Source organism: Atta cephalotes, assembly GCF_000143395.1.
Source record: "Atta cephalotes unplaced genomic scaffold scaffold00001, whole genome shotgun sequence".
Classification (NCBI taxonomy): Eukaryota; Metazoa; Arthropoda; class Insecta; order Hymenoptera; family Formicidae; genus Atta; species Atta cephalotes.
This window is the reverse complement of record NW_012130065.1, coordinates 10419171-10430934: the sequence shown is the minus strand read 5'-3', so window position 1 is coordinate 10430934 and position 11764 is coordinate 10419171. Positions and strand designations below refer to the sequence as shown.

At 28.9% G+C, this 11764-nt stretch overlaps 1 protein-coding gene across 1 annotated transcript in view; it reads left to right on the top strand.

The window, feature by feature from the left end:
* LOC105626643 (atrial natriuretic peptide receptor 1) overlaps nt 1–11764 on the top strand; it is a 94097-nt gene that overhangs the window by 74592 nt on the left and 7741 nt on the right. The window contains 2 exon segments of the mRNA XM_012207939.1: nt 2207–2381; nt 3615–3713. Of these exon segments, the coding sequence (XP_012063329.1) occupies nt 2207–2381; nt 3615–3713 (274 nt within the window).

The following is an 11764-nucleotide window of genomic DNA, read 5'->3' as shown; positions in this document are numbered from 1 at the left end:
GTAGTAGTAGTAGTAGTAGTAGTAGTAGTAGTAGTAGAGAGAGAGAGANAGTGAGAGNGAGAGAGAGAGAGAGAAAGAGAGTAATGCTGCCTCATGAAATGGCGATAAATTCGCAATCCGCGTTCGATGGCGTCACACCAGTAATATCCAAGTTCTTCCAACGCAATTTTATCGAAGCTGAACGAATAAAGCGTACACCGTTTCGACAAGTTTTTCTATTTGTGAGAACCTGACTTCTTCTATTAAGAAACTTCGTCCACATCACTCTCTATCTCTTTCCTCTTCCCTTGTATTTTCCCAACAGTTCTGCCTTCAAATTAAACGATCATCAGAATATCGCATTGCTTAGCTGACACGTTGTATTTCTCATGGAATCAATCTCGAGGTCCCTTGATTCTATATTTACAAAAAGTTCCACGTGCCCGTTATTTGGAGCTTATCGCGAGATGTTCAACCAGTTAAGAACAACACGAGAAAGAGACGAAGAGAAAGGAGAGGATGAGAGAAACACCGCAATTCCGGAGAACAAATCGCCCTTGATTTCTTAGAAGAGCGAGTTTTCTTGAAAATAACACCACTATCGCGCGTGTAGAGAATCTAAATTATTATAATATTCACGTGCAAGAAACGTGCTTATATAAATATGGAAGATGTGAAAGACAGAATAAGAATCACGTGTAATACATGAATTTACAATTATAATTTTAAGTAAAACATATGAAATAGTAAATGTATAGTGATACGAATTGCGTAAGATATACAGTCAGTGATAATACAATATCTTGCCGAGTAAAAGAGGACACTTTCACAAGATTATTTAATTAATATAATAAGAATAAAATGTATTAAGTGAACATGAAACCGCGCGGAATTTTTAATCGAAAAAACGTCTGCATTTTAATTTTCAAAAGTCTTTATAATTTTACAGTTTAGAAGGCACTCTTCGGTGCAGCATGATATAGTCACATGATTTTACTCTCATTATATATGAGTATGTATATATATATATATATATATATATATCTCCCCTCGCAACAGTTTCGCTGAATTCCATTACTTTATTTTAATTACAGATTAAACTTTCCCTTTTCCTTTCGAACGTTCTTATCTTTTCCCTCTATTCGCTTTTTAAAATATTGAATATTAAAATTAAATATAATCTGTTTACACTATTTATACTCTTTCGCATGTTTCATTTAATCATTATCGCGATGATTATATATCAGAGTTTATTGAAAAATATACTTTAAATTAATCATAATCTATATTTAATTTTTTATTAATATCACATCGCTTATGATTAATTCATATCGATACAAGTTCAGCATTAATAATTCATCGCTAATATTTGCAAATATTCTTTTTTATAATTATATATCGACAGTAATTACAAGAACTTTTAAAACCGACATTTCGAGAAATAAAATGGCTTTATGTTTAGAAGATTGACACATTATACGTACGAGGCGGATGAATTTTAAAACTAACAGAGAAATTATAAGTAGTGAAATAGCTTATATTCATTGATGAGGACCATATTCAAAGTCGAAGAAACATATGATTATGTAGTTTAAGTATATGTAATTTAAATAATAAAATTGCGTTATCATGCTTTTAGCTCTTTTAATCTAAAAAAAAAATTAAAAATGTATTATTGAATTTATATTCATCAGAGCCTTAATTGTTAATTGTTAAAATGGTTTTGTTACATTTACAGCACTTTCTCTCATGTTTTCTGTTTCATGTTCTGTTTTCTATTTCTACATTAAATACATTTTACTTTTAATCCGTTTATTTCATTCCAGTATTACGAACTTTTTAAAATCGTAGTTCTCGTTAAATATAATGGTGCCATTTCTGTAGACTTTTCTTTTTGCCTGACACCTTCTTTTTCTCATACTTAATCTATTTAACTCGAACAGAAAATGGTATAAAACGTGGACAGAAATAAATAAATTTAACATGAAAATATATTCGATATAAAAATATATACTTAATGTAAAAATGCTCTTTTGCTTTTTAAATGAATAGTAATAAATTTGAATACATAAATAAAACTAAAACGTGTAACATAAAGAAAAAAAATGTTTCATAAACATGTAAAATTTGAATTTTTTATATAAACATGTTTTATATAAACATGTTTTATATTTTTATCAATGTAATTTTTATCAATAACACATCAAGTTTCACTTGATTTTTTCAGGTGGAAACAATAGGGGATGCTTACATGGTTGTATCAGGATTACCAGTGAGAAATGGAATGAATCACGCTAGAGAAATTGCAAGGATGAGTTTAGCCCTCAGGGATACGGTAATGACATTCAGTATTCGCCATAGACCAACCGAGCAATTAAAACTTCGTATCGGCATGCATTCTGGTGAGTAATACTTTATCCTATATCTTTTTCTATGAGTAAAGTGAAACAAAATTAGTTTTAACGTGTTTCTATAGGCTTCATGCCAGATTTGTATTGCGTATAGCTTGCAATCTCAGAATTTCTAATTTCAAGTTTCAAAGATTGTGCATCATCCTGTTATTGCAACTTATTATTACATATATGTGTACAATTTTTCGCTAAAGAGAAAACTTTTTATATCATATTTTGTAGATTTTTCGATGTTTAATTAAAGAGAATATTCAACATGTTGAAGAATGACATTATAAAAAAATAAATTTCCTTTCGTGTTACGAATCGATTGCATGCAAAGATCGAATATGCAAGCTATGAATTGGTATTACGAATAACACAAATTGAATGAAAACGCGGTACAATATTTCAAAATAATTCCTAGTGGGAATTTTTCCTCAAATTTACTTTCATAGAATATCCGTTCATTGAAAATGATATTTGATATAAATGGAATTGATTCGGAAATGATATTGTTGAAAAATATTAGTAGCCGTGTGCTATTGAAAGTATGATTGTATTTCTCAACTGAAATGGTTATTATTTTCGGTTTTCTTTCCATTAAGTTTTAAATTCATAACACGATGATCCTTAAATTATTACGTGACGAGAATCTTTATTTTCCAGATACTAATTCATCCTATTTCTACTTTTCGCTAAAATTTGTCTCGGTGACACCAAATGTCACGCGTATTTGAAATAACATCCTTCAAGAACGCATAGAACTTAGATTAGTTCCGCGAAAAGAAACAACTTAATATAATATATACATCGAGTGATTAGTCATAATTAGTAAAGTTAATTGATTTTAAATAGATTTGGAAGACAACCGTCGTTTCTGCATTATCTGAAAAGAATAATTATAACGTATTCGCGAAAGTAAGCGCTTGTCAAATTTTTTTAATAAAGAATAGAAAATTTACTCTTCAAGAATCAACAAATGAAAAACGTTAAAGAAAAAAGTAAAAATGTTTTTACGAAATTATTCTGATATAAAATGATATTTAAAAAATTTTTTATAAGAAAGAATCTTCTTGAAAAAAATAAAAAGTATACTTTTTTAAAAACAAAAATTTCAGATATTTTTATAACTATTACATCGTTTCCATTATCTTTTTTCGGAAAAAAAAACGGTATAAAAATAACATCAGTGATAAAAATAACATAAAACATATATAGTGCCGTACATGTGTCTCCTTGCAGGACCATGCGTGGCTGGTGTAGTAGGTCTTAAAATGCCTAGATACTGCCTGTTCGGCGATACGGTCAACACAGCATCCAGGATGGAGAGTAACGGTGAAGGTAATTAACAGCTCAGTCATTCTCAGAGAAGGAAACATTTTACATTGGGGATGTAATGGGGAAAATGAAGAGATAGAAAGTTATAGACACGGACGACAATTAAAGGGGAAAAATAGAGATGTAGTGACGAGAACAAGGTCGCCGTTTAAGAGAAAATTGGCCCTCGAGTGTTACCATAGAAACCATGGTTAGCTCGTTTTAAACCATGGTGTGCAATCATAATTGTTGATTGGCTTTAATCACATATTAACTTTCCCGACATTTCCTACAATCATTAATAATGTATCTCACATATTCAAGAATTATTAGTCTTATCAAATATCACGCGACCATAATACGACGTTAGAATCGATTTTTAATTACTCATAATTTCAGGTTTTAATACTTTATAGATCTAACAGGACTTGATATGTGAAAATCAAATTTGCTTTCTATATCTCCTTTATAATTATCGATCATACTTCCCTTCCCCCCAGCATTTTCAAGAGCTTTTTTTCCACGGTTAACAAGGATCTCGATCGCGGCTTGAAAAACACGCAACGATGAAATTGATTGTGCACTGGATCTCGTTTATTGACACGCTTACGAGGTACGCACAAGTATGCAGTGTATCGCTTAATGTTGCGTGGGTGGTTTTTCCCTCACAAGGACCTTTAGTACCGGCGTCGCTTGCGCGAGGCAAGGACGCATCGCAAGGCGCCACACGGCTGTTTATCGAGTTTCTTCGTAACTCGTTTCGTGCGTCGCAAGAATTATGTCACGCACATTAAAATTTCCGGATGATAGATTGTCTGAAAAATTTTTTCGAATTTTCTTTTCATCTCTTATTTTTTTTTTGACACGCCGATTATTGAATATATATACGTTCGAGAGCGAAGTTCTGATATTTTAACAACCTTTCGCGAATTGTATTATTGTACGAATTGAATTACAAGCGAAATTTAGATTTTAATTTCAATCGATCGATCAATTTTCTCGTAATCGAAATATCGAGAGACTACAAGTAATTTTACAGGTACAAAAGAATGAAGGTAAAAGATCTTTTGAAGACTATGCGATTTTGAAAAGCAATTAAATAATACTTCAGTTATAATCTCTTCATTCTTTTTATTATTACCTTTACTCTAAAGGAAAAATAAAGAGCTTTTTAAAGATTAATTTAAGTCTAGAAAAGTAAGTAATTCTCAATAATATTTAATTTGTAATTTACTTTGATCTTACTTTCAATTTCAATTTCAGTAAATTTTTTAATTATTAAGATTTAATATTAAATTTTTTTAAATTGTAACGAATAACTATCTTAGATAAATTACTTATTTTCATGCGTAAATCCAATCTAAATTAAAATTTAAAAGCAAGATCGTAAAATGGTTTCTATGGCATTTTCTATTTATATATACAAAAATTGACATATAAAACATGTAAACATCACATGTAGAAAATTATTTTTGAGAAATCTTTACGATTCATATTTGTAATCGTTATTTGACTGTCGCCTTAAAAGCGTGTCAGATGAAATACTGCAAATCAAATGAGAAGTTTCACATTTTAAGATGTAAACGATTAAATGATTTTACTTTAGATATTGGCTGATTATTTTGCTGAAAAGCGGAAAACTCAACGCAATATTTATATAAAACTTGACATAATTAAAACAATACATTATCACGAAACATAATATATGCAATATTGCTTATACTTATAAACATGTGATTTTAATATACAATATGTGATTTTGCATACATAAAGAGAGACTTTCAAAATTCTTAGCTTTTCTTTTAAAATAAATTCAACACAAATGATTAATTACAAAAGAAGGGTAATTGAGAAATATTCTTAAGATTCTTTAATTCGTCAATAAATTATTATCGTTAATTACTTATAAAATGTATGAACTTTATTCCAAAATAACATCGACATTTTTATTATGTAGAGATAGAAGAATGTAGAAATTGATGATGATGACAAGAAATAATATAAGAAAAGAGTAATGGACGATCCAAGCGATAGTCCATTTCTGTTAATATAAATATTTTTCATGTTCTCGCAAATATACATATGTTCTTACAAATTTTTATTTCTCTCATATCTCAATATCTCATTTTTTACTATATCGTCAATAAGCGTTCAAAATTTTATTCTTCATATTAAAAATATTTTTAAAGTATAATCAAATATTCTAAATAGATACAACACTGAGAAATATAATTGATTAACTTTAAAATAATTTATATGAAGATTTTTGCAATAAAAGTTTATTAAATTTCATATACTTGATACTAAAATTAAAATGCAATATTCTCATGGTGTTTTCAATTAAGTTTCTTCTAAAAATCTCTCCTGAATTACTTGTAAAAAATACAAGAGATTACAGTATATACTTTTATTTAATCCGAAAACAAATTATTTATTTTATCACTCCGTTTATCGCTTTTTATCAAATACTGTAACGGAGAAATGATTCCCATTACGTTTTCATTTTTATAAAAGCAAAATTAAATTTCCTATTAATTTCATACATTTTGCGATTAATATTTTGTAGCATAACTAAATATCAAAACGTATCAATAAATAATAAAACTATATATAATAATAATGCATATTAGTAGTAAACTCTATTTTATGAGGTTCGTGAATATGCATCTTCGCAAATATAATAATTCAACACAGTTATATGCAATATTTTAGGATGAAATATCAAATAGACATTAATATCAAATAAATACTAATTTATCGGAGCTTTATCCATTTCTGGATGGCAATGGATTCATGTATGAGCAAGATATTATATTATCTATAATATTTACAGATCTATTTTTTCATAAAATATAATAATAATTTCACACTCACCGATGGTGATGCGCAGCGGAATTATAACTCTATTGATCTGCAAAATATAAATAATTTAAATTAGAATCGCCAAAAATAACTAAATAATACTATATATAATACTATATATAATAAAGAAATAATTCTTGTGCCAATTTGAATTTATTTATTACTCTTAAGATATTTAATCAAATTAAAAATAATTTCTAAAAAATAATACTTTTCTAAATATTGATTTTCATAAAACTTCGTAACATAAAAGTTTTATTTATTTATTTCTTACACAAATTACTCAGGCATAAATGATTTAAATATTTAATTAATAACCGATTATAATATAAATATTGTATAAATGGATGAGAATAAATCTAATTAAAGAAATCCTACATTCGGCCAGAGTAGTATTAGTGCTTAAAATTTTCTATGTGAATTTATTACATATTTTATTCTGCAAACTATCAACAACTATTAACAAGCAATTAAATAATTGCTAATAAGCATCAATTTTTTTTATAAGAATATTTTCGCAATAAACTATTCGCAAACTTAACTTCTCATTAACAGATTATTAATATTTTTATAAAGATGCTTATTAGCATGAAAAATAATTAAATTGCTTGTCAATAATAAGTGATTCTAGTACAATCTAGTGCTGGAACAGAAAACAGACCACATAATTGCGTTTCAAGATTGAAAAGGATTTCGGCGGTTTACAGAATTAGAATATATATATAAATTTACACAGAAATATTTACATACTAAGACCACCACTTTGACCAAATTGAGGATTTTTCTTATTTAATTAATAACAGATTATTTCTGTACAAATAATATCGAAATATTTATATACAAGTAACAAATTACTCACTCCTCGGTTGCGATATCTCCCAAGTCTTCTTTCCTTCTCTGTGTAATTCCGTTACAGCATTCAATATATATTCACTCTCGGAAGCCTGATTAATTATGCGCGAACTGATTTTCATAATACGATGATCGCGCGACACTTTGTCTGGCACTCCCGACGTTAGTCGCACGTGTTATTTTATTGAGACGAAAGAATAACGCGAAGAGGGCACACATGAAATTACGATCCGCTCGCCGCTCGGGACTCTTCTCGTGACACTTCGCAATATGGCGTCGTAAACGAAGATCGCGACCGCAGCCAACTTAACGCAGCAAGTTTCAGCTGCTCTGTACTTCAGAGTTGCGCGCGCGTTCTAAAATTCAAATCTGTCAACTCGAGTATCTTTTTATCCTTGTTGGTCACTGAATGTTGAATAAAGGTGAAAGAATAAAGGTGAAAGATATTCGGAGTCAAGTTTTGAAACGCTACTTGGCGCACGTGTTCAATGTTTGAATAACAAATCATATATGTGTTCGAGATATACTTCTCATCTTTCAATTTTTTGCTAAATACATATAATATTTAATATGTAATACGAATATGTAATACGATCGATATACAGTGAGAGCAGAAAGTATTCGTATAAGAAAATTTTTTATAAAAAAAGTCTTATTTGTAAAAAATAAACATTAATTAACAATTTTATATAATGAATATTTTCTGTTCTAATATAAACAAACGAGTTTTGCATGTATTCTTGATTTAAGAAGCTAAATTTCTCGACTATTAATACTTTGAGCATCCAAACAATAGAATTGTTTATTTTTCAGATAATATATTTTCTATAATCAATACACATTTTTTTGGTATATATAATTTTAACATACAGTTTATTTTATTCTTTATGAAATTAATAATAAATTATTAATTACCCAGCAAGAAATGAACGTCAATTAAACATCGAATCGATTGGAAATCATTGTATTGATATCGATTCGACATCAATTTAATGACTCATTTCTTGCTGAACAATATTTACTTTTTAAAAATAAAGTTTTTTTAAAAAATATTTTCTCTGTACGAATACTTTTTGCACCGACTGTATATATTATGGCTTTCCAATATTAGAATTAAATCAGAGTCATATATCATTCTTACGCCCTCGATAATAATTACATTTGAAATAGGCGAAGTAATCATTGTCTCGGGAACATGATTTATGATTCAGATTTCTTATCGTTTCAAATTTCATCTCGAATAATTGAATATACGCTTTGATAAATAGCCGTCACTTCGATACATTTATGAGATTTTAATCGCAGTAATTAATTAATCACGCACGCTGAAAATTACTGTCTGTGAGAAAAGGCTTGATCGATTTTTTTTTATTACTTGTTGAGATCGCGTTCCGAGAAGTAACCTAGAAGTCATATTCTTATAAAATACACACTTGAAAATATTATAATATACATTACGTATTATTATATTACATATTTTCTTAACATTTTTATAGAAAAGTAATGTCAATTTGTTACGTACAGCCTTTTTCGAAAAAGCAAGTTGATTATTTGTAGTTGTTTTAACATCAAAATATGTAAGATTTTCATATTGACGTCTCTAATGTCATTTTCATATCAAAATGACAATGTCAGCTTGTTATCTGGGAATATTACGACGCATAGAGCGACCGTTGCTTACTGATTCGAGTTTGACAAACACAACAGTACACTGTACGTTGATCCGAAACCAAACGGCATATATTAATTTGCCGCTACAAAATATATAACGCAGATAATATTGCGTGAACTAAATGTTTCTATCTCTCTATTGTCTTGTGTTTCTATCTCTCTATCGTTAAATGAAATAAAGAACAAATAAAAAAGAATAGACACTAACCTCTGTTAAGATTGGCTAGCTCGAGTGCCTGTTCTTTTAATTTTCTTTTTATCTCACTCGATGAGAGATGATAAAGAGATAAGGATGCAGATATAATAAAAGAAATAAGGAATTAAGAATAAGGAGAATAATGTCAATCTATCAGAAATCATATAAATAACTCTGGAAATCATATAAATATACCGCGCTAGGATTTATGTCGCAGAAGTCAGAAAAAAAAGAAAGAGTGGAGGTAATTTTCCCGCAAGTACTCTGTTACATTCCTTTATGTTATATTAGTATTGTGTTATGATTTCAGCTTTTTACTGTTAATATTAATGAAATTATTGCAAGTTGAATCGATTTGTTACTGTAATAAGTAACGCCATCATAAATTATAATCTACATAAAATGGTTACTGTAGAGCGTGTAAAAGACTTAGTGGTTATTTCGTGATACATTCGTAGTGGAACAGTAAAGTATGTTGTATACATGTGCTTTGTTTTCATATTCTTTGTTTAGTTGTCTTGTATATTCCATCTGTTTGAGATATATGATATTTTTAGTGAGCGGGATTTATGCCCAAAGCATACAAAGTGCGCAGAATTCAGTGTTAGTAGCCATATATTCTACTCCTATGAGATATACGGCAAAAATGCAAGAGTTTAAAAGAGTTCATTTTTTAATACAAAATATAAATATTTTGGATTTCTAATATTTTTAATAGTAGACAGTAGAAAGTTTTTACTGATATAGTTCGTTTACTTTAAACGTAGTAAATAATACTTAATAAATTAAGTTTTTGATAAGTGCGGCGTACCGAAGTTACCTTATTCAATTTCTGATAGGTTGAAATCATTGCTTATTCTTAATTCCTTATTCCCTCTAATAAATCTGCACCTTAAAAGCATTAAAGTACATATGAAGTGAACGCTTGGTCTCGTTAAATTCTGATATAGAGAAACAATATATAAAACAAAATTGGAAAATGATGTTCGCTTCATGTTCGTTTTGTTTGTTTCTGATTTCATTAATTTATTTCTACTTTCATTAATTTATGTGTCATGCAAATAATAGGCTGAATTTCTGAGTACTGCAAATCAAATTACAACAAATATGAAAGAAATTAAATTGTAAATATCATTTTTACAATGAAAATTTGTAACGCTTGTTGCTCAACACGTGACAACATTCATAAGAAAATTCGCTGAAGATGCTTGAAGGATAACTTTAATAAGTATTTTAATTAGATTTGTGTAGAGATATAAATTTAGCCCTCCTTCCCCCTCCGCTGACTAAAATCCTGGGTGGAAGCATTTAATTTACGAGCCAAATATTCAACAGGCACGATCTAACCATTTAGCGCATAATAAAATAACATAATAAAATAACACCTAATATTCTGTTTTTCAAGTATTATAATTATTAATTGAAGCGATCGATATATCCACTCTTGAGTTATTCTATCCAACAATCACATCGTGCTTTCGATTTCAAGAAAACTATAGATCAAACTACAGGTCTATTTTTTATTGCTTTCTGAACTAATACACACAGTGTAATAAATGTATATTTGTTTCACTTCAACTTATTGCACTGCAGTAATTCAGAGTGCAGTAATATAAAACAGACTTTATGTCGCGGTGAAATAATATTGCGATAAAGTAATAATTTGTAATTTTCTCTATTACTTCAATTTGCAAGATTTTCAAACGCGTGAGACAGTTGCATCGATAGATAAGTGTTGCCACAATATACATATGAGTTTTCAATCTCAAAAAAATTAATCATCATTCGTGCGAATAAACGGTAATTATAATCATAAAGAAGAATCGTATCTTTCAATAGATATTTATGATCGCATCTTGAAAAGTAATCCAAGTAACACGGTCTGTCTATGTTTGCTGCAACAGCAAAAATGTGACTAATACAATGTTCTGCCAGTCTTAATTACAACTATTTGGCAGCCACAGTTATTTTAGCTGTATTAATAGCTGTACAGTCGCTGACAGCTAATAGAAAAGCCAAAATACAGCCATAACTATTTTGGTTGTATTGATAGCTGTACAATCGCTGTAACAGCTAATAAAAAAGTAAAAATACATCCACAGCTATTTCGACTGTATTGATAGCAGTACAGTTGCTGTGACAGCTAATAAAAAAATAAAAATACAGCCACAATTATTTTGGCTATACAATCGCTGTGACAGCTAATAAAAAAGTAAAAATACATCCACAGCTATTTTGGCTGTATTGATAGCTATACAGTCGCTGTGACAGCTAGTAAAAAAGTCAAAATGCAGCCAATATAGCTGTAATATAGCTTTGCTGTATATCACAGCAAAAGCAAAAAGTATACAATATATATATATATATATATATATATATATATATATACTACTACTAGTACGTAAGTAAGTATATAGTATACGAACGTAGTAGGTATTATTAAGTTAGTAGTACTAACTTAAATTAACTTAACCTTAAACGTAGTTAGTTAGTT